At 42.4% G+C, this 25,044-nt stretch overlaps 1 protein-coding gene across 1 annotated transcript in view; it reads right to left on the bottom strand.

The window, feature by feature from the left end:
* The window catches only part of VIPAS39 (VPS33B interacting protein, apical-basolateral polarity regulator, spe-39 homolog), a 1,635,849-nt gene that overhangs the window by 612,262 nt on the left and 998,543 nt on the right, over positions 1 to 25,044 (bottom strand). The window contains exon 12 of the mRNA XM_044074687.1: positions 8,017 to 8,044. Coding sequence (XP_043930622.1) covers positions 8,017 to 8,044 — 28 coding nt within the window. The remainder of the gene's footprint in view (positions 1 to 8,016; positions 8,045 to 25,044) is intronic.

Below are 25,044 nucleotides of genomic sequence, written 5' to 3'. Positions count from 1 at the left end.
CTTCCTAGTGCTTTCCAGCAGGTATTAGAGAAAGTGCTAGTCACAGGGATGCTTAAAAGTAAGATGAAAAAAAATGCACAATGCAGTGTGCACTACAGAAGTTGTGAAAGTAGGTAACTTAAGTTTTACCTGTTTAAAAAGTTAAGGTTTAGTGGAGAGTTACTATTTTTAAAACAGCAAGATGGATTGAAAGGGGTGATCACTTTTGTATTCTGGTACTATGGAATACAGTAGGATGGCCAATAAATTTAAATAGTTGAAGGGGAGGGATTTCAAAAATGATGATTTTTGTGATTACTCACACAAGCCAGTGAAAGTAGAGAGGAAATTAGATATATGGTCAGATTAACATAAGAGGCAGGCAACTAGAAAGACAGTGGTATTTAACAAGACAACTGTAACTGGATGGGAAGGCAGGAAAACATTTCTGCCCGACTCAGAAGAGACAGAGCTGTGGTCTCTTTTGAAGTTTTAATATGCTGTTAAAGCAGAACACAAGTAAAACACAAGGTAAAGAAAACAAACCACAGTATTCAAAATATAAAAAGGCTATAAAGTAATACAAAATACAAAAAATATTTAGTATGAGCAGAAAATGACTGATTTCAACAATTGGCTTAGCTTCTGGTGTCATTCTAAGGGGATCCAGTATCTGTCTGCATGGGACGACATGATCAACAGACCTCGATGCTTTGCTTTGGCATCTGTCACCCCTGGGATTCCAGGTACTGGGCTAAGGCTCTTGCCAGCCCTATAGTACCTTTTCAGGCAGTGTTCCAAAAACCAAAATTCCACCATAACAGCTAAAAATAAATGCAGTCTGAGGGTCATGTTGCTCAGTGCTATGAGTCTAAATCTCAAGATGCACTCGCTCGATGCTCTACTCAAAATGGAGAATGTCAACATCTGTGCTGTAATGGAGACCTGGTATAAAGAGGCAGAAAGCACCCCTGTGCTCCCAGGCTACAACTCATTTCCTACCTTTTGGCCCCACAATATGGCCGGAAGCTCCGAAAGTGGTGGTGTCTCCATATTCTTAAAGGATTGCACAGCTCTAGACTGGCAGCCCAGCATAATGCATCCAAGATAATACAGGTACAACAAACACTGGGTAATACGGCAATATAAGTCATAGCCTGCTACAGAACCCCAAACATGTCCCTAGACACTCACTCCAGGTTCCCAAGCACCCTTGAATCTATCAAGGTCCAACCCAATACTCTCATACTGGGTGACTTCAACTACCCTTTCATCAACTGGGAAAACTATTCAAGTATCAATATACAGGCCCGATGCTTTCTAGAATTTATCAATTCCAATGCCCTGGACCAGCTCATTCTGACCCCCACTAGAGAAAGCAACATCCTTGATTTGGTTATCACCAACATGGGAGACTATTGCTTCACACCTATAGTCAATTCCTCCCTGGTTAAATATGACCACAAAATGATCACCATGGAGATCTCCATCTCATCTACACCCCCCGCTAAGGTGACCACCCTGAAAAACTTCTCTAAAGCTGACTTTGGGTTCCTAAAACAGAGGTGGTTAACTTGTCGGCACCCATGCTAATGAAAATAGCTGCATGACTGCAGAATCATACACCAATGCACTGTACGAGCATGTACACAAATGCATGGACCTTGCCATACCAAAAAGAACTGAGACACACAGCTCCATAAAAAGGAAGCCAATCTGGTGGTATCCAGCCATCAATAAACTCTACAACAGAAGGAAGAAACTGTTGCAGAAAAAAATGAAGTCACAACACTGGAAAACCTCACTTATCAGTCTCAACAGAAAGCTGAGATCCCTTATCAAATCCTCTAAAGCCAGCGAAGAGGGCAGAATTGCATCTGACACCAAAAACAACCACAAACCCTTCTATAGCTATATCAAAAACCTCCAAGGCAATACCCAGATTTGCTCCGAGTTATTGCACAATGGCACCTCCTATACGGAGTCAAAAGATATAGCCAACATACTGACCGACAGATTCAGCCCCCCCCCCCAAAGGGCCCTATCACAGTACCAGAAGAAAGCCTGGTACCCACCACTTCTGTGGAACAGGTAAAAGCTGCATTGTCCAAAGCCAAGAATACAGCTTCCATGGGACCTGATAATATCCCTAGCTGCATCCTACATGAGCTACAAAATGAACTGGCACCACATCTGTGTGCCCCTTTCAATCACAGCCTTACCTTAGGCTATGTCCCTAATGAATGCTGCACTGCTACAGTCATCCCGCTCCATAAAGGGGGAGAAACTACAGACCCCGGTAACTACCGCCCCATTAGCCTGATGAGTCTGGTATGCAAAGCTATGAAGTGCATCATCATGGACCTGCTTAACAAAGATATAGGCAATCTCCAAACTCTTGAATCCACACAGTTTGGCTTTGTCAAGGGGAGATCCTGCCAGCTTAACCTGGTTGACTTATTTGAGGCAGTCACCAAGGCTGTGGATGAGGATAAGGCAGTGCATACAGCCTACCTCGACCTGGCCAAGGCCTTTGATACCATTCCCCATTCAAGTATCATTGATAAACTCACCAAACTAGGCATCAACCCTTACATCACTAGGTGGGTTGTAAATTGTCTCACAGACAGGACCCATAGAGTGAAAGGTGTGGATTCCAAGGCAGACTGTCGACCAGTCATGAGTGGAGTCCCACAGGGCTTGGTCCTGAGCCCTCTCCTGTTTGGGATCTACTTCTAAGAAGTCCAGGTCAACACAGAAGGACTCTGGTTGACCAAGTTCGCTGACTCCAAGCTAGGAGTCATTATCAACTCCCCAAGTGATACAGACATCCTACAAAAGGGCCTCTCTGAGACCAATGACTGGTGTCGGAACCATGGCCTGAAACTTAATGCCAAAAAAAGCGTTATCATCCCCTCTGGAAAAAACTCAGTTCCCATGAATTACCACATTAATGGGAGCCCACTGAACACTGAAGGGGCCATAAGAGATCTGGGCACCCAGGTTGACAGCCACCTCACCTTCAACCACCACAATGCCACTATGGTCAGAAAGTCCTTCTACGTGGCACATCTTATAACCAAAGGTTTCGCATCCAGGAAGAAAGAGGTCAGCATCCCTCTCTACTCATCCCTCATTAGACCAGTCATCGAATATAACACCCCGTTTGGCATACACTTGACCAGGCACCTACAATAGCTGGAGAGGCCACAAAAGTACCTCACAAAAAGGATCCTAGGCCTTACACACATGTCCTACATGGACAGACTCAAGAAACTTCAGCTGTTCTCAGTCTCTTATCATCTACTTAGAGGTGATCTTTGCTTGACTTACAAAGCCATGTCTGACCCAGCCCTACTTGAAATGCTACACCTAAAGAAATCCCAGTCCCCCGTGCCACACACTCCAGCAATCATAACTTCATTACCACAATTAACAGAACATACTGGAGGGATAGGTTCCTCTCCCAAAGACTGCCCTTACTCTGGAATAAGCTTCCCATTCATGTCAAGCAGAGCACCTCGCTGGCCCTCTTCAACAGAAATCTTGATGAGTGGATGAGTAACAGAAAGTTCAGTCCAGGGATCATTCTAGTTGCCCTACTGGATAGGGGCACTGTGAACTAACATCAGGTGGCACGGTGCCTAGGCAATTATTTTGGGCTAGGCTTGTAAAGGCTTGGATGGTGCAGTGGTAGCCGCTGTTGCCTCACAGCAACAGGTTCTCTGGTTCAAGTCTCAGCTGGGGTGTCTTCTGGGCAGAGTCTGTATGTCCTCCCTGCGTTCGTGTGGGTTTTCTCCGGGTGCTCCAGTTTCCTCCCACATTACAAAGACATACATCTGGAGCATTTCTCCCCAGGCCTCTGCTGTAAACTGGCTGGTTCCAAGTCGGACTTTCCCGAGTAACAAATGTTAAATAAAAAATAAAATAAAGGCTCCAGGGCCATTAGCCTAGTACACACCTATGAACCTATGAAACGAGAATGCAATAGGAGAGAAGCAGGCTTTGGAGAGAACCTTGGCTCCCTACAGGAGGGAGTCCTAGATGAGGCAAGAGACAGATAAGAAGTAGCAGCCAGATCTGAAGTCTTAAGAAATTTTTGCTGATGGAGCTGAAGTAGAAGCCATTAGAGGAGATTGAGCAGGGGATCACTTCCTTGTCTCCTTATATTTTTCTTTAGGTTTCTCATCCTTGCTCCCTTTAGAATTGTTCAAGGGCTTCTTCCTAGATGGGTACACTCCAGAAGCAGATGTAGTAGTATCTTGAGGAATGAGACCCTTAAAAACCTGTTTGTTGCAGCATTCCACCACTGCCCATTGGCCAAAAGTGGTACTGATTTTATTTATTTATTTACATTTGTTTACCAGGATAGTCCGACTAGACACATGTCCATTTTCAGCGGAGGCCCGGGGAGAAAAGCTCCACATAGACAAAATTACATAGATTACACAGAAGTTAACAATTATAAAAACAAAGTGACAAAAAGTCCTACTACTTCAATCTACAAGCAAATCACACAAAAAACCCCAAACAGTTCTGGAACTCCATAAACTCCCTCCTAAAACCTGGTACCAAAAGCAACCCTTGTCCTGACTCCAGTAAATCTGACCTTGAAATCGCATCTATGTTTAATACCTTCTTTACCTCATCTATTGCTGATCTAACCAAGACCTTTACCAATAATAACCCTCCATCTCCTACTGCCCAAACCTCCCCTCCCTCCTCCCCACCCACTTTTGTACTCAAACCTATCTCCATCAACCTAATAAAAAAACTCTTAGCTAAACTAAAACCATGCTCCAATGCCCCTGACAACATTCCTTCCTTCTTCCTAAAAATAGCCTCAGACAGTGTTGCCCACCCTATCAGCATACTAATCAATAGAGCATTACTTGAATCCTATGTCCCCAAACTATGGCAGTCTGCTTTTACTCTTCCACTCCACAAGGGTGGCAAAAATTGCAGCACCTCCAATTTCCGTCCCATAGCCATCCTCTCCCCTATCTCCAAAATTCTCGAAAAATGTATCCACCTGCAACTCTTACCATTCCTTACCAAGCACCGACTACTCTCCCCTACCCAACACGGCTTCCGTCCAGGACACAGTACCAACTCTGCCCTACTCTCATTCCTACATTCTGTTAATTCAGCTCGCAACTGTGGTAACATGGTATCCTGTGTTCTACTAGACTTATCTAAAGCCTTTGACACCATCTCCCATAGTCACCTACTAAACCATCTGTCTAACCTCAACATCTCCCATAAAACTCTTTCTTGGTTCTCAAGCTACCTCTCTGATAGGTTCCAAGCTGTGAAGTGGGGCCAGGCCACCTCCTCTTTCCTCCCAACCCCTACTGGGGTTCCCCAAGGCTCAATTCTTGGCCCATTGTTATTTAATATATTTATCAATAACTTCCACAAAGCCATACCTAATACCAAAATTGTACAATACACTGATGATTCCACTTTAATCTGCCATGCATCCAACCTAAAAGATCTCCAATTTCTAACCCAAACTGCTTTCTCTACCACCGAAAATTGGATGCTACAAAACCACCTCTCACTAAATGCCAACAAAACTAAGATCCTTCTGTTCTCTCCCTCTAAATCCCTCCCTATAGACAAAAACTCATTCCAAATCACCAGCCATAACAACTCAATCATCGAAGTCGTACCCTCCACCAAACTTCTTGGTGTAACCATTTACGAACACCTTAACTTCAAAAATCACATCCAGCAAAATATCAAGAAAACACATATAAAACTAGGCCTTCTTTACAGAAGCAATCACTTCCTCTTACCTTCCTCTAGACAAACTCTCGCCACAACCTATCTACTTCCCCCTCTTCTGTATGGAGCTCCTCTCCTCACTAACCTATCTTCCACTCTCACCTCCAAATTGGAGGTATGTTACAATAAAATAGCCAGATTCGCCACTAATGCCAAATCCTCCACTCATCACTGCACCTCCTTACAGTCATTAAACTGGCTTGAACTCCCCAATCTACTACTCCTTCACCAAATCACCACTGCTCACAAAATATTCTTCCAACCTTCTAAGTGCCCTGCACTCTCCAACATTCTGCAACCTTACAACCCACTCAGACCCCTTAGATCTACCCACCAAAACTTGATCACCATCCATAAACCCAAGCACCCTGCTGGCCAGCGTCTGCTATCTTATTCCCTAGCTAAAAAATGGAATGCTCTTCCCTCCACACGGAGGACCTGTGACAACCTTAAAAACTTCAAAACTCAACTTCATTCCTATCTTTATCTTAACAGGAAATGCAATTGTACTCTTCCCCCCATTCTTCTCAAGCTCTCCTCTCCTTTCTCCCCTGATTAACCTCTATACCTTCCTAGCCTCACTTCAATTTGTTATTGTAACCATTCTACAAAATCCTGCCAGGATACTATACTCCTGTCTACTCCTGAATCTTTACAGTTATTTGTTTCTCACTCCTGCAAATGCCTCCTGTTGCTTGCATTCCTAACTTCCTATATTATTAAGCATGCTATTTAAACTTTAAATACGGAGCTCGACTGCCCAAGCTCCCTCCAAATGTATTCATGTAATTAAACTTTGTACTATGTTATTTTCTCCCCAAGCCTCCACAGAATGTAGGCTCACTTAGCCCAGTGTACTGAATTGTAAATATGTTTTCTATTTTCTACTTTTGAATGCTACCTTTTGTAATCCTTAATTTCTTTGTTAATTATTATTGTATTTTTGTAACTTTTATAGAGCTTTTCTCCCTGGGCCTCCACTGAAAATGGGCTCCCCAGGCCCAGTGGACCTCCCCGGTCATCAAACTGGAATAAATAAAATAAATAAATAAATAAATATACAATGGCTTAGTAGTGTTCCCTAGTAGGGCCTCACAATTCTCATGGACAGACACAATTAAAAGTAAGAGACATCAGATTGAAAGCAGAGCTTGGTGACATAGTTACAAGTTATGATAATTACAGAATATGCTTTCAGTTTATAACTTAATCAGGGTTGGTACATGGGCATAGCCAATTCAGTTTGAGTTACTGTTTGAGGTTTTTTTTTTTTTTTAAGAGACTTTTGGAGGATTGTAGGGTTATATAGTTTGGCAACGAATTCCAGGTTTTGCCTGTTTCTGACAGGCCCAGATGTCACAATATTAGTCTAAATGACTTGCCCCAAGCAATATACACATTAGTGTGAGTCAGAATATAGCATCTTATGGCCACAAGAAACACATTTTTTAAAACCTGTTGGCTTATCAGCCATTACGAACTAGCAAATAAAAAAATTAAACACTCGAACAACTATAAAGAATACACCAACAGGGAAAAAACACTGACAATAGTAACGAGGTACTAGAAAGAATTATAATGAAGTACAAAGGTGGAGGAAAGGCTGTAGTAGCCATAAAGACAAAAGTACCTACTAATTTTTAAAACTTCACTTTTTTAACTTAACATTTATTCCCTTTTGTTAGGAAAAGGAGGAATCACAAGAAAAGTCAATAAAACAAAGAAAGCCAACAAATGGCAGAAACAGCACAGTAGAATAATTAAACAATGGTTAACTTATCTCAGAACCTGAGCCAAAGAAAATACATCAGAATGCTAAGAGCAGCAAATGAGATTTAAGGTAATGTTGGGGTTTGGAGGGGGATTATTGGTAAGAGGAGAAGCCTGAGCTCTGAATCCTAAGTCTCTAAAGTGGAATAAGTCTGATACAATGTCAGGTCTGAAGGCCCATCAGAGAAGAATGGACAGAAAAGACATCAGATGCAATTTCTTTGATCCAGCTGAAATGTCACACAAATATCTGGTGATATTATCAAATTGTGCATCACCAGAGAAGCACAACATCAAGCAGACCTTACGACCTTCTGCATCAGGCAATTCCCACCTCAAAGCATGCCTAGGATATACTTGACCCTAGCCAAACATTGTGTAATTACTAATACCTAGCAAAGAGTGCAGCATTACATGGCTGTAACAGATCCATCATCGATTAAAAAAATAAACTAAATATAAAACAGTAACACTTACTGCACAGTCTTCTGTCCTTCCAAGGGCTCTGAAAATTTAGCAAGCATAAACATAAAATCAAAAGGAACATCAGTAATCTTGTTCTCATGAGAATGTCTTCCACAGTAAATCATAAAATAATCACCAGTGTTTTTATGTTTTTTGAAAAAAATCTAATCAAGACTGAATTTCAATTACAGACTGTGTCAGCAATATTTCAATCCTGGTGTGTAACTCAGTCTCTCACAATACAGAAAATACCTGTAATAACCAATAACTACTTCCAAACTGTGCATTCCTATGGCACAGCATTATGAAAAACATTTAATATATAACAGATATAAATTCTGCCATGCATCATATATACAGACAGATACACAAGCAAATGCATATTAGATAGACACACATAAATATATGTATACGTGTGACTATACAACACTATAGTACAGTACACAACTTTCAAAAAACACAGTGAATCATTTCCTGCAACTTCTAAACAATAAAAACTCTGAAATCCAAACAACTGAAAAAAGAAACCAAATAATTTCCTCTTCCGATTGCTTAACTCTAACCTAACAATAACTTCAGACCAAATTTGTCTAAATAGTTATACTGCACAGGAATTTTTTTTTTTTTGTAAGTTAATGTGCAGGATCAGGGTTAACCAAGCCAGCCAACATTACAGAAAAGGCAGATGTAAGTAGAACAGATCTGTATCGTAGACATAGCTGTATTGTTGCTTAACTGATGGATGTGTTGACTAAGACAATAGCATACTCTTACAGGTACTAAGAAGCAAACGTCCAGTAATATGGAGGCTGAATGAAGACAGTAGATTAAGATCTCCATATCCCAAGAAGTACATTCCTTTGGGGAGAGGACTAAGGGGAAATTTTCAAATATTCCCTGATTGTTCTTTGGACTTTGTTGACAGGCATTTAAGCCTGTGTTTGATGAACAAGTCAATTGATATCCAGAAAAAAAGGAAAACCTAAATAATTCTACAAATGTGATGGCAAATTCTACAAGTTAGCAACATCTGAATAAGATGCTTACTGATTTTACCTTAGGCATGACGGACAAAAACGCACTGGACATGACCAAATAATGTCAAAGTCCAAAAAAAAATCAATTCAACTTTATTATCTGCCCTTTTAAGATATTCCTGGAAAGAATAAGAGATATCAAACTCATTCCAACCACTTCGCTGACAAGGACACAGATTTAAGTAACATTAAAAAGATGACTTGAGCTGACCTAGATAAAGCTAGAACACATGGAGAATAAGGTAGTAGACTCAGAGGACGGAATTTGCAGAAGATTTACATGCATTCCTGAAAAATTCAAGGCAAGGATTCATTTGGTTTTATAACACAGAAGATAAAAAAGTGGATCTAGCTTGCCCTGATGTGCTACCAGAATAAGACTGGGCAACCAGAGTTCTTCTGCCTTTGCAGCCGAGAACAATATTTCCTTTGCAAATGGTGGTACAGTATGAAACTTTTCTTATTACAGAGAAAACAGTTGTAGTTCTGTGAGTTCCTGGTAAGATAATCAAAACAGACAAAAGTAGGGCTCTGTGTGATACGTACGTATTACATACAGTGGGTCTATATTATATCATCGAACGCTTAAAAAAGCGAACGATGATTAATCGACCCCATGTAAGCGAAAGCTTACAATCCCAAACACTCAGAACAGCGATATTTTTCCCAGGGAAAAAAAAAATCACTGTTCCAAAAAAGAAAAGAAAAAAAAAACTTTAAAACATTACATGCCCCCTCACACCCCCCATACTTAAATATACCAACTCCGAGATCACACTACAGTGATGAAAACGGCAAAATACCAAAGGCGGCCAAGCAATTTCTTTCCCAGGGAAAGAATTCGCTTATATGCCATTTCGATATTTTGCCATTTATTGCTTTCAAGTTTGATCAAGACACATTCGAAAGGATGCGTCTTCGATAATCTAATAGGGAACCCATACAGCAGCTAGAAGGGCAGCCTCGTTAACAGCTATTAAAATTGGCAAGCAATCCCAATGGTGATGCAGTTTTCTTTATCCAACTCAGTTAAGGATTTTAATGCCAGAAGTGGCGGTACCATTTACTTTGCTGGAAGATAAAACAAGCACTGATTCCCAAGGGAAGAACAGGTATTCCACTGTGTTTATTGTCGGACTGACACAAACAAAGTAAAACGATTAAAACCATAAAATATGAAACCATTCAATGGAAATGGTGGAAATTCGTTTATTGGTGTTACTTTGCTGGAAGATGCTCTAAGTTACAGAAGTCTGCCCCTTATTCATTTTCACAAGAATTAGGGCATGAAAACTTGTCTGCAGTTAGAGAGATGCCCATACAGAATGCCTTTGTTTGAAGATAGTACAGCTATGTATAAAGTTACCATAACAGTAGATGTCCTTCTCTTCACTGTTGCAGCATTTTTAACATAAGAGATCTCCTGCTAAGGATAGCCCAACATACGGACAATAATTAACATAAGAGATTTCCTGCTACGGACAGCCCAACATATGGCCAATATACGGAGGCCTTTGGAATTTATAGACGTACATCACATTTTTGCTCCCCACGTAAGGCATAAGGCATAAAGGTAATATACAGATGTACATACCTAAGAAATGAAAAGCCTCAGGAAGAACAGAATATCCCCAGGAACCAGGAGGAACATGTGCATCCAGAAGGAGAAAAGGAAAAGAATCCCTGGGCAAGAAAAATAGAACAGACCAGAAGGAAGAGGCAGGAGGGAGGGAATACTGCAAATGTGAATAGAACATCTACTGTTATGGTAAGATTTTAAACAGCTGTACTATGTCCTTCCATATTATTGCTGGAATATTCTTAATGTAAGGGAGAGTACAAAAGCTCAACAGGAAACTTGGGGAGGAACGCCCAGAAGAGCCCTCAAAAAACCCATGCAGGATAAACCTGGCAAAGTCTTCCCTTAGAAACAACATCCAGTTTGTAATGCTTAGTGAAGGTATAGACAGAAATCCAAGTAACAACCTCAAAGATGGAATTAGTATCCAGTTCTATGAAAAAGGCACCAGAGGTGGCAACAACTCTAGTAGAATGAGCCTTTACAGAGGTACAAAGACATTTACCATGAAAGGGACAGCAAAAAGAAATGGCTTTGGAGATCCAGAAGGATATTGTTTGCTTACTAACAGCTAAACCCAGAGATCTGGGATGAAAGGAAACAAAATGTTGCTTACAGCTGCAAATGGTCTTAGTCTTATCCAAATGATATTTCAGTTGCCTATGCAAATCCAAGGTGTGGAGAACCTTCTCACTAGTACATTGCAGAAAAGGAAATAGGAGGTCAAATTAATAGATGGATTAAGAGACAACTCATTAACCACCTTGGACATAAAAGAAGGATTTGTAAGAAGAGACACCCTGTCCCTATGTGGGAAAAAAAAAAAAAAAAAAAGGAGGAACAGCCATAACAGCCTGGAGTTCAGTGACTCTTTTTTAGCTGAAGTAAGGGCCAAAAGAACTGTCTTCCATGTACAATGTTGCAAGGATGTTGGAACTGCAGGCTTGAAAGGAGCCCGAGTCAAATTTTCAAGCACAAAATTCAGGTCCCAGGAAGGTGAAATAGGCTTCCTGGGAGGCCTGATACAAGGGTTGCTTTTTAAGAAATTGTTTGACCTCAAACCTAAAGGCGTGAGGAGGAGGAGTCAAGGGTAAGCAAGCCGAAACAGCTGAAAGGTGAGCTTTAACTGAAGAATATGCCAACCCAGCATGGAGCAAGTCACACAAAAGGGATCCTGGTTACGAGAAAGACACCAAACAGAAAATCTTTTCCATTTGGACAAATATAATTTCCTGGTAGTGGGTTTCTTGGCTTCCTGCATAACCTTAAGCACATTTTCAGAAAAGAGCCTAAAAGGGATCAAAATCCTATCAACCACAGCGTCAACTGAAATGTTCACAAGTGAAGATGGATCACAGTTCCTTTGTCGCGAGTGAGAAGGTCCACCTTTTGAGATAACCTGTGGTGACTGCCCCTGGCTCAGTGAAGAGGAAAGGAGAATGAATGTTGTCTGGATCAAAAGGGAGCCACCAGCAAGATTTTGGGGGAGTCTTACTTTATCATGAGCAGGACCCTCAGAATCAGAGGAACGGGAGGGAAGGCATAGGGAAAGATCCCCTTCCAAGGAAAAGATAGTGTGTCCACCTTCCAGGCCTGAGGGCTTGGGACTCTGGCACAGAAAAGAGCAAGTTGCCTGTTCAGAGGGGAGGCAAAAAGAGCTACCTGTGGAGTACCCTACTGATGGACAATGTCCAGAAACACATCTCTGTTAAGCACTCATTCATTAGCCTGTGTCTTGGACCTGCTCAAGGAGTCTGCCACTGTATTTTGCTCTGAAGTAATGTAAACAGCTTGAAGAGTCACTTGATACTGGACAGCTACATCCCAGACCTGCAGAGCAAACCTGCAAAAAGTAAAGGACTGTGTCTCCCCTTGTTGCTGATATAACACATCACTGTGGTGCTGTCTGTAAAGACTTTGAGAGGCCCTGGAAGAAGGAGGGAATGAAAGGCCTGAACAGTGAAATGGAAGCACTCATCTCCTTTATGTTGATGTGATCTGGCCTCTGATGAGGATGCCAGAGACCCTGGACCTTGAGGGAACCAAATGAGGCTCCTCACCCCCTGTCAGAAGCATCCAAAAAAGTTCCTGAGCTGGGACTGAAAGTTGAAAAGGAAGTTCTGGGTTCACAGAAAGCTGATTAATCCACTACTAAAGTTTGAGTTTGAAATATGGAAGGAAATTAACTAGGAATTCCACTGGATGACAGTGCTGAAGCCACACTGACTTGAGGAACCACTGTAGTTTTCTCATATGGAGTCTGGCTAGAGGCAAAATAGGAATGGTGGAGGCCATGAATCCTAGAACCCTGAAAAACTCCCTGGCTGCGACAGAAGCCAGAGGAAGAAGAGATTGAAAAATGGTGATCAGAGAAAAAGCCTTGGGTGGATGAAGGGATGCCAATACAGGAATGGTCTAGATCCTGCAACCAAGAAAAATATGATCTTGAGAAGGAACCAGCACTGATTATTTGAAAGTGTAAGGTGAACCTCAGGCTTTGTGACAGACAAACTGCAAGTTGGAGGTGCTGAAGTAGGACCTCGGAGGACAAAGCTTGAATGACTAGTTCGTCCAGATAAGTAAAGATCTGAACCCCCCTCATCCTGCAAAAAGCAATGACAGGAGCGAGGCATTTGGTGAATACCCTTTGGGGCAGTAGAGACAGCAAAAGGAGAACTGAGAATGCAAGGAAGATACAGAGAAATATAGTTTGAAGGGACAAGATTCAAAAGAAGGGGTCCTTTAGAAAGATGTTGAACTGGGAAAGGTCTAGAATGGGTCTCCAGGTGTCTTCCTTCCTGGGAACCAAAAACATATTGGAATAAACCCCTTTCTCTTCATGGGCAGTGGGCACAACTTGAATGGTGCCCTGAGTCAAAAGGCCCTGAAGCAGTTCTGGAAAGAAATTAAGCTGTTCCAGAGGAGACTGAAGGATGCCCAGAAAGAAGGAAGGGATTTCTATAACATGAAGTATCCTTGGTGGATGACAGATAAGACCCGAGAGTCTTGAGTGACCCTTAATCAACTGGGGAGGGACAGGGAAAGACGAAGGGATAAGGGAACCTGACCTAGGGAAAATGGAAGTAAACAGTCAGACAAAATCTGGTTTGTCTTGAAAAGGAGGCTTCTGAGAAGCAGAAATCTAAACGTAGCAGGAGGTACATACCCAGAACCCTTTTTACCTTTAGGAGGAAGGTGAGGCTGTCTGAGAACAAAAGCAGATTTGGAAAAATAATTCCTCAGGAATTTAGGGATAGAAAAGACAAAATATCTTTCAATTCCTGCAAGGCATTGTCTTGATCATGGAGAGACTTAAAAACCTTAGCAGCAGCAGAACAAAAGAGGTTCTTATTATCCAGAGGAGCATCCAACAATTTAGCCTTAATATCATCAGGTAAGGGATGGAGATGAAGCCAAGAATAACGTCTCAAAACAGAACCAATGCAGCAGTTCTACACAAAGCATCAACTGCAACATAACTACTTTTAATAGAGTGGCAAACCACTTAAGAGGCAGAACTCAGGAAAGAAAGGGCCAAGACCTTCCATTCTGAATCAGGGAGGCCAGAAATTGGCTGAAAAGCTTGAGAAAGAAGAGGTAAACCACACCTGGTCATATTAGTCTGGTAATAGCCTTAAACACTAGGGTGAGAGCAGTATATACCTTTTTGCCTAGATGTTCCATGGCTCTACCATCCTTATCAGAAGGAAGCAATTTAGTGAATGGCAAAAGTTTAGAAGGTTTGTCAGAAGAGACAGACATTACAGAGGGATACGCAGAACAACATCGGTACAAAAACTTGCAATCGTGGACTTCTTTGAGAAGGTCACCAAAGCTATGGTGAGGGCATAATGGTTCACACTGCCTACCTTGACCTGGCCAAGACATTAGACGCAATACCCCACTGAGGCATTGTTGTCAAACTCAAGAGGTTACGTATAAACCCATGTGTCACTCGGTGGATAGCCACCTGGTTCACAGACAGGACCCAGGAAGTTAGAATTGGAAGTCCACCTCTACAAAGAGGCCATTCACAAGTGGAGTCCCTCAGGGTTCAGTCCTTGGACTGCTCCTTTTTGGCATTTACTTCTCTGAAGTCAAGGCCAATGTCAATGGTCTCCGGATGACTCAATTTGCAGATGACTGAAAATTAAGAGGTGTCACTGAATCCAACAATTATACAAATGTTCTCCAGGAAAGGCTGACCCAGACAAACAACTGGTGTCAGAGTCACGGACTAAAACTAAATGCCAAGAAATGCATAATAGCATCCTTCAAAAAGTCCTCTATCTCTGGTAACTATCATATTGATAACACACCCCTTGCAGTTGACCCAGTAGTCAGGAGATTAGGGACATACATAGATAGAAATCTAGCCTTTAACCACCATGTATCTACAGTAGTGAGGAAATCATTCTATGCCACGCAACTTAAAAAAAAAAAAGGTATGGCATCTAAGTCGAAGGAAGTCATTGTTCTACTGTATTTGGCATTCATCAGACCTATCACCGAGTACAATGCCCCTTTGGTATGTACCTAACCAGGCATATCCAACAATTGGAATGTCCACAGAGGTTTCTCTTTAAAAGAATACAGGGCGTAAGTAAAATGTCCTATGCAGACCACCTCAAGACCCTATCCCTGTATTCTGTCTCATACAGGCTTTTAAGGAAAGATCTATGTCTGGCGTGATGGACCTTCCTGCATATCCACAAAACAAACAGCACAAGAATTACCCATTCTAAAGACTTAAACCTTGCCTGCGATATAAATAGGACCTGCTGGAGAGACAGGTATGTCTCCCAGAGACTACCCCATCTCTGGAACAGGCTCCCCATCCATGTGAAGCAGAGTTCCTCCCTAACCCAATTCAGCTGTAACATGGACAACTGGATGGGGAACAGGAAATTCATCCCTGGTCTGGCATCTATGTCTTTAATGGACGCAAGCAGCCTGTAAACAGCTAATCTCACAGGCCCCTTTCTTGTAAATGTTTAAATCCCCTGCTTACACTTATCAAGGAAATCAGAACTTGTCAGTGATTTGGGATGCATGGCTAGGCTTAAAAAGTCCCTTGTGGTCGTTAGCCTAGTAAACACCTATAAATCATCACCTTGTAAAATCTGTCAGGTTTCTTAGGGGCTGGGTGTTAGGAATCAGGGGCAACAGAGGCTGCTGAAAATGTATCGGAGAGGACAGCCAGGACCACAGGTACAGCAGAGGGCTTGGGAGAGTCCATCTGGAAGAGTTCATAATACTGCTTTTGAATATCAGAAACCTGAGAACAGTCCCATTTGAAATATCTCAAATTACCAGAAACAGTATCCCCAAAGGAGAGTTATTCTAAGGGAGAGCCTGGACTGATACAATCTTCCTCCTCAGACCCACAATCCAAGGGAGAAGAAATTTGTGAAAAATATGTCAGACTCCTCCTCAGAATCCAAATCCTCATCAGGGAACTCCTGGTCTCTGGGCCTTTTAAGAAGAGTAGAGATCCAGGGAGAAGCAGGTACAGAAACCCCTTGAGGAGGCTTTAAGACCTTAATAGCATTAAACAACACCCAGTGTAAAATCTTGCCATTCACGATGGGGATCCTTACCTGCGGGGAAATATGCTTGTTTTTTCTTTTGAAGAATGTCTTCCTGAAATAACATAAGACGTTTGGACCCTTGCCAACATTGACTCAACATAACAAGAATCACCTCCAGGACTAGAATTTGTGGTATGCCCCTCGTTTCCTCAGATACAATCAGTTGAAGTTCCCCTTTAACATCCGGAACGTACATTTGCAAAGCCTCCAAGGATGTGAGAGAAGTCAGATCCAAGCCAGACTCTGACAGGGTTGTGGCAGAGGAATCCAAGACAACAACCAAACAATACTCCAGGCTTTCACTAGCCTCAAGAGAGATGTCTGGGGAGGTGGAACCACAGCTAAATCAGACCTGAATTTTCTGTCCTTTTTCTTGGCAAGTGGCCGACCTTCGGGATGGGAAGACTCTGCCACAGCAACTTACTCCAACAATTTAAGATGTTGGTTTTCAAGGTAAATCAACAAAGAGGACAGGTGACTACAAAGGTTCATAGGTTGGTACTAGGCTATCGGCCCTAGGGCCTATACAAGCCTAGCCATAACAATTCCCTGGATATTTCTTCCCACAATATTTACCTCCCTGGACCCCTGTCTAGCACGGTGACTGACATGATCCCCGGGGTGAATTTCCTATCTACCATCCAATTGTCAAGGTTCCTTTTGAAGAGGGCCATGGAGGCGCTAGGGCCTATACAAGCCTAGCCATAACAATTCCCTGGATATTTCTTCCCACAATATTTACTTCCCTGGATCCCTGTCTAGCAGGACAACTTGACGTGATCCCCGGGGTGAATTTCCTTTCTCCCATCCAATCATCAAGGTTCCTTTTGAAGAGGGCCAAAGAGACACTCTGCTTGACATTGTATGGGCAATCTATTCCAGAGTCTGGGGAGTCTCTGTGTCAGGAACCTATTCCTCCAGCATGTTTTGTTCATTGTGATGACAAGGTTTAAATCCCTGGAGCGTGTGGCTCTGAGGGATTGGGATTTCTTTAAGTGGAGCATGTCCAACAACTCAGGGTTTGACATGGCCTTGTATGTTAAGCAGAGACTGCCTCTGAGTAGACGATATGCCACAGAGTATAGCTGGAGTTTTTTTAGACAGTCAGCATAGAGCATCTGCTTTAGGCCTGTCATTCTTTTAGTGAGGTATTTCTGCGGCCTTTCCAGCTGTTGCAGATGTCTTGTGAGGTACATACCAAACAGGGCACTGTACTCTATAATGGGTCTAATGAGTGATGAATACAGTGGGACAATGACTCCTTTTTTCTGGATGAAAAACCCTTAGTGATGAGGTGTGCCACATAGAAGGATTTCCTGACTGTTGTGGTGATGTGGTTATCGAAGGTGAGACCACTGTCCACTTGTGTCCCTAAGTCCTCATCACACTTTCGGTGTTTAGTGTACTGCCACCTATGTGGTAATTCATGGGTACATGTTTTTGCCCAAAGGGGATAACAATACATTTCTTGGCATTACGCTTGAGCCCATGGCTCTTGCACCAACCATCTGTTTCTGTAAGGCCCTTTTGTAGAATATCCACACCATTTGGGGATTCAATAATGGCTCCCAGTTTGCTGTCATCTGTGAACTTTGTTAGTCAGAGTCCCTTAGTGTTGGCCTGTACTTCAGAGAAGTAGATGCCAAACAAGAGCGGTCCCAGGACTGAACCTTGAGGTACTCCACTTGTCACTTGTCTGGAGCTGGATTTGGAGTCAGCTACTTTTACAGTCTGGATTCTGTCGGTAAGCCAGTTGGCAACCATCGAGTGACGCAGGGATTTATACCCAGCTTAGTAAGTTTATCTATGATTCCAGTGTGGGGGGTGGTGTTGAAGGCCTTGGCGAGGTCCAGATAGGCTGTGTGGACCGCCTTACCCTCGTCCACAGCTCTGGAGACTGATTCAAAGAAGTTAGTCAGATTCAGGAGACAAGAACAGCCCTTCACAAACCAAACTGGGTGAGGTCCAGTGTTTGAAGGTTGCCAATGTCTTTGTTTATAAGTTCCATGATAATTCGATCCATGCCCTTGCAGATCAGGCTCGGCAGACTGATGGGATGTTAGTTCCCAGGATCCAAGGTGGATCTCCCCTTGTGGATTGGGGTAAGTGTAGCTGTGCGCCACTCAGTGGGCACGAAGCCTGAGCTGAGGCTATGATTAATCATGACACTTAAGAGAGGTGCCAGTTCATTTTGCAGTTCATGTAGCACACAGCCCAGGATGTCATCTGGTCCCATGGATGCTGTATTCCTAGCTTTGGAGAGTGCGGTTTCTACCTGTGTGGCCGTGATTACCGGAATTTGACAATCTTTTGGTTTTGAGATGGGCCCTTTAGGGGGTGAGAGGGGGGTAAAGTTGGCACTAAATCGATCTGCCAGGATATTGGCAATATCCTTGAGATCAGTATATTTAATGCCATTCCGTTGTAGCTCAGAGAAGATCTGAGCATTGCCATTTAGATTCTTGACATAACTATAGAATGCCTTGTGGTTGTCTTTGGAAGCTTTGGCAATTTTATTTTCGTAACTAGCTTTGGAGGATCTCAGCTTCTTACTGAAGCTGGTAAAGGACTTTTTTGCATCCTGGGATTTTCCTCTTTTCTGCAACGGTTTCTTCCTTCTGTTGTACAGTTTGTTTATGGTAGGGGACCACCAGATTTGGCTTCCTTTTTTTGGAGGTGAGCGTCTTGGTTCTATTTGGGATGGCATGATTTATGCACGAGTGAATGTGCTCATAAGTGCCTTAGTGTAGGATTCAGCAGTCGAAATTTCAGCTCCCGCCTGCATGGGTGTCATGAAGTTTGTCACTTCTGACTTGAGTAGCATGAAGCTGGCTTTAGAGAAGTTTTTTATGGAGGTTTCCTTACTGGGGGGTGGGGGTGGGATGTGGATGTCAAGGGTGATTAGCTTATGGTCAGACCTGACCAATGAGAGGGTGACCACTGGTGTGGAGCATCTATCTCCCATGTTGGTAATGACCAGGTCTAGGATATTGGAGCCCCTGGTGGGGACAATTGATTAGCTGATCCAGGGCATTGGAATTTATGAATTCCAAGAACCGTTGGGAAAAGGTGTAGGCACCAGAGTAGTTTTCCCAGTTAATGGCGGGGTAGTTGAAATCACCCAGTATTAGGGTGTTTGGCTGTATCTTAATATTTTCCAGTATGTTTAGAAAGGTGTAATGAGAATCTTGGGGCATGGTGGGGGATCTGCCGCAAGCTACAATTTGGATTGCAGTCTTACCTAGTGTTAGTTGCACCTGGAGAATTTCAGATGCATTGTGTTGGGCAACTAGCCTGGAGGTGTGAATATGGACACTCCTCCGCCTTTAGTGTTTCGGTCTTGGTTTGGTGGCCGAAAAGTGTGGTAAGAGTTGTAGCCTGGTTTTGTAGGGGTGGTCTCTGGAGCCTTGAACCAGGTCTCAGTTGCTGCACAGATATTGATGATCTCCATTTTTAGGAGTGCCTCGAGAGAGTGCATTTTGAGATTTAGACTTCTAGCATTGAGTAGTATTACATTCAGATTTTGCATGCTTGTATCTGTTACGGTGGTGATTTCGTCTTTGAACCTTGCCTAAAAAAGGCACTATAGGGGTGGCAACAGCTTTAGCCAGTAACCTGAATCCCAGGGGTGACAGGTGCAGACCATCTCTGGCAAAGCATCATGGTCTGTCGATCATGTTATCCCAGGCAGACAGATACTGGATCCCCTTTGAATGACACCAGAAGTTTAGCCAATTGTTGAAGTCAATCATTTTGTCCTTATACTGTGGTATCATTCTGGGTGAAGGCAGGATGCTACTCCGGGCTAGGGTCATACCTGCCTGGGCCACATGATCCGAGAGCTCTTCCATGTCTCTTTTCATGTATTTCAGGGAGGTACGTCTTAAGTAATTCACTCCAACATGGGCAATGACAGTTGTATTTGTACTTGTTGTGGAGTGACTTGAGTGCATGCGTTATGTGGTGGATCCTGGCACCTGACAGGCAGCCGATTGTAATTTTCTCCTTCTTCAGCCTGGTGAGTGGGACATCAGTGTGCCTGACTATAGAGTCACCTATGACTAAAGTGTTGGGTACGTTGTCTTGCCTTAGGGGCTGTTGTTGGGTGGCACACTGGTGTTGTGAGCTATGTGTCACTTTGGTTGTGACTGGTGTTTGTTTGTGTTTCAGCTTCGGAGGTCCTTGCTGTTTGGGCAGGTTAATGTTAAGGGCCTCCGCATATGTGGGTTTAGTGCTGCTATGTGTGGGTGTTGATGTGGGTTTTGAAGGGCTATGTGTTGCTTGAGGTGTAGTGCAGGTGTTAACCTTCTCCTCTTGACTGTCTAGCACAATCTTGGCTGGAGAGAGCTTTGCTTCCAGTTTGGCTATGTAAGTGCATCTCTCGCAGGTTGTAGTGTTGGGTGGTAGGAGGAGAGGGTTGTCTGTGTACATGAGGCAGTTGCTACATTGCCCCAGTATGCCCAGATTCACCAGGTGGACAGGAGAAATCACCGGAAGCTGACCCTTGGACATGCCTGTTTAGGTGCTTTTTTTGTAAAGTATGTTTGCAATTATAGGCTTAGTGCCTATAATTAATTTCTCCTTATTAACAAGAAGAGTTGAGTGCTTGTATAAGTTTAAGGCTTCCTAGTGCTTTTCAGCAGGTTCTAGAGCAAGTGCTAGTCACAGGGGTTCAGATTTTAGTGCTATTACTAAGAAACCAGCTAGTTTTAAGGGGAACTTTGAAGAGCAGAATTTCTGGCACCTGGAATAGTTTAACTGTAGCCCCGTGGTGCTGCATGATGGGAAAAACGTGCAAACACACGTGTTTTTAAGCCAGAAAGTTGAAAGGGATAGTAATTGGCCCAAAATGGCTAATAAAATTACAATTTCAGAGCTGGAAACCACTCCTCTAGTGTTAGATAGGCAGTACAAAGCTCACCACTCCCACTGGTAAGCAGTAGGACTTCCCTCTACCACAGGCAAGTTCTGGATAGTTCTGAACACAGAAAATAAAGTCTTGAAACCAGAAAAGCCTGGGATCTGGACTATAGCTAGGAAAGGCGAGAAACGAGCAAACAAGATAGTATTTTTTGTTTTTTTTTTGTTTTTTTGTTTTTGGTTAAAACAGGTTAAACAATGTAATAATGCAGTAAATAAACATAGAAAAGGCTAACACACTTGAGTGTGTAGCCCTAAACAGTAAATGTAATTAAAACTCTACAAAATTAGCAATTTAAAACTTTTTAAATGAAGCAAGGCAAGTTGTTGTTGTGACTTTCGGCTTTATCCCGGTTAGGGGTCGCCACAGCGGAACTCCAGTCCGCTAATGATTGGCAGTTGATTTTTACGTACCGAGTTGTCAGCCCTGACGCACAACCTTCAATGAAGGCATGCCCATTCACGCATGTCTCCACGCAGAAGACACTCTGAGAGTCGAACCGGACAGTGTCTTACTATGAGGCGACAACGCTACCGCAGCACCACCACCGTGCACAACTGAAAAATGCTTTAAGAGGCAGTAATACAGTAGAATAAGTAGCTAGTCTACATATACAGAAAAGTCTATATATACAGAAAAGCAGCTAAACCAACAAAGGGTCTTAGAGACAAATGCTTGGTAGACAGAACACTGCATATAGTCGTGAGAAGCAACCAAAGAGAAGAGACACCTCTCATGATGATCTTTATGGGGAATCTGCCTCCCACACTGACATTTTCACTTTCTGTTTGACAGGTAAACATACCAAAATATTACCCCTATTCCACCTGAGTGGCATTCTCAATGATATTTAATGTTGTTATAGCAGAAATAGTCGGACGCTAGATGGCAACTGTAGTTTTTGGACTGCTGACTGTCACATGATACAGATAAACTCTTTTAGGTTTAGATAGAGTTTTTTTGCAGTTTGGCTTTGTACTGATGGCAAAACAGCACTATGAGCACCCCCCCCTCCCAAGGATCTAACGTAACCCTGTCTAGGATGCCAAATAAAAACTTTTTATAAGAAGAACAGTTTTTTGTGCTTACATAAAGCATTGTTCTCATCACCCTTTGCTATATTGTAACAATGCTCATAATTTTTTTTTACGGAGTTGCCTCTCCGTTTTACCTACATAAAAAAACAGGCATCGTGAACACTTAGCAAGGTATACCATACATTTAATTAAACAGTTCCCTTTAACAAACTTTACCACAAAATGAGTAATATTATCCAACAATACTGAGCCCCCTTCAAAAATATAGGGGCACTGGGAAGTAACCCCACATTTTTTAGTTCCATTCACAGAATTCTCAATCTGTTCACCAAACTGTGGTCTCTGCTCAAACCAGTTCTTAAAATTCCTACCAGTTTTACGTACAAAAATTGGCTCAATACCCAATAAATTATAAATGTGGGGGTGAGCTCTTATTACATTCCAGTTCCCTTTAACAATTTCCTTAATTTCTTCCGCTTGGGGACTGTATTACACTACCAAGGCCTTTTCAAAATTCCTCTCAGAGTGCACTGCTGTGGTTCTCTCAATCCCCACACCCAAAAGGGGCTTATACTTAATTCCCCATTGGGCCGCAACATAATTCCGAATCGAATAAACAAAATGTGGGGGATAACCTCTATTTAAGAACGTAAGTACCACTTTATCAAGCTCTGTTTTAAGATCTACAATGTCTGAGGTCATCCTAGCAACTCAAATACACTGACCCTTTACTAAACTTCTTTTTTGACTCGTAGGGCGACTTCTTGAAAAATCTAGATAAGAGTTGCTAAAAGTAGGTTTCCTATAAATCAACGACTTAAACTGTTTATCACAGTGCATAATAAAGGTGTCTAAATTATGTATTTGGTTATAATCATAACTACAAGTAAATCTTAAAAAAATAGAAGAGTTGTTAAGATATTCAACGAACTTATTGATCTCATCCTCGGGCCCACTCCATAAAATAAAGATATCATCCAAATATCTCGCATACAACCGGACATTCCAAAATATTTAGATGTAAATACCTTTGTAATCGCCCAATCTAATAAAACCAAATTTGCATATAAAGGGGCACAAGATGCCCCAATACTAACTCCCCGGGTCTGTTTAAAATATTCCCCTTCAAAAAATATGTAATTGTTTTCCAAAACCAATGTCATTAAATCCAAAACCAAGTTGATACTATCATTGGTGAATTTAGTAAAATGTCTTACACTATTGTAAAAGTGCTCAAGCCCTTCTTTTTTGGGAAGGGTCTATATTATGTGATCAAAGAATTTCTTCTTCAAACACATAATAATCGACACATATACAGCAAATGCTGTAAACCACGAACAACCACGTCCAGTTGGCCGTTATCGGGAAATGCCCTTTTCTTCAATGTAGAGCAATCTCGGAGTTGGTATATTTAGTCATGGGGGGCAAAGCCCTTCACTTGATAAGTGTTTTAAAGTTTGTTTTTTATTTTACGGCCATTTGAGGACGTGGCCATTCGCAGTTTACAGCTTTCGCTGTATATCTTTCGTTTATTATGTGTTCAAAGAAGAGATTCTTTGATCACATAATATAGACCCTTCTGTGAGTTCAAGAGAAAGTACAGTTGTGTACACCTACCATAAATGTAGATGTTCGAGTGTCTTCACTGTTGCAGTCATGACTGTAGGGTTCTCCCCTGCCGGCAGGTAGCCCTCGGTCGGCCAGAATCCCAAAGTCTGGGTCTGGCGTCGGCTGTTCAACCATGCTCCCTGACGTCAGAGCGCCAGGAGTACAAAGCTGACAGCCGACGCCATCTTCTCCAGTTTTTCTTGCCCCAGATGTCAGGAGTCCCAAAATGAAAAAGGTCCCATAACCTTTGCAAATACACCTCAGAAGAATGGTGAAAAAAGGAACTTCACAAAAGTAAAAATAAGAGGGGACAGGAGGGAGGGAAACCCAGACTGCAACAGTGAAGACACTTGAACATCTACATTTATGGTAGGTGTACACAACTGTACTATGTTCATCGTGTTTCACTGTTGCAGTCATGACTGTAGGGTAGAATCCCAAAGCTGAAAGAAAGGGAGGTGGTCATAAAGAAGAAGGGGCGGCTAAAAGGCCCTGCAAGACTGCAGAGGCAAAGCCTGCCCTAGACTTAGAGTAGAGAGATAGATTGTAGTGCTTAGAAAAAGTATGCACTGAACTCCAAGTTGCAGCTTCCAAAATGTCTTTGGTAGGAACTCCCCTGAGGAAGGCCGCAGAAGTGGCGGCAGCTCTGGTGGAATGAGTCCGTATACTCCCTGGGATTTGCTTTCCATGGTGTGCATAACAAAATCTGATTCCATGAGCAATCCATTTAGAAATGGTCTGTTTTGAAATGGCTTTACCTTGGGAGCTTGAAGCATAAGAAACAAACAATTGTTCTGATTTTCTGATGCCCTTGGTTCTGTCCAGGTAAAAACGTAGTTGTCTGTGTACATCCAAGGAATGTAAGATCCTTTCCCCTTTATTTTGAGGAGTGGGGAAAAAGGTTGGTAAGTGGATAGTTTGATTTAAAGCCACTTTGGAAACCACCTTAGGCATGAAGGTAGGATTAGTCCTCAAAGATACCCTGTCTTGATGAAAAATAATATAAGGTTCCACAGCCATAAGAGCTTGTAACTCTGAAACTCTCCTGGCAGAGGTTAGGGCTAACAAGATAGCTGTCTTCCAAGATAAAAACTTGATGTCAGAAGAGGCAGCAGGCTCGGTTAGTTTTTCCAAAACATAGTTGAGATCCCAAGCAGGAATGGGAGGAGATCTAGGAGGTCTTAAGTTCTTAGCTCCTCTGAGAAACTGTCTCACAAGCTGGTGGGAAAAGATGGGAGGGTCTGTATTATAATGAGCAGAAATAGCA

This window comes from Protopterus annectens, chromosome 6.part0, assembly GCF_019279795.1.
Source record: "Protopterus annectens isolate FY-2018-M chromosome 6.part0, PAN1.0, whole genome shotgun sequence".
NCBI classification, from domain to species: domain Eukaryota; kingdom Metazoa; phylum Chordata; order Ceratodontiformes; family Protopteridae; genus Protopterus; species Protopterus annectens.
Note: the sequence above shows the minus strand (reverse complement) of the source record. Positions and strands in the feature narration are given on the sequence as shown.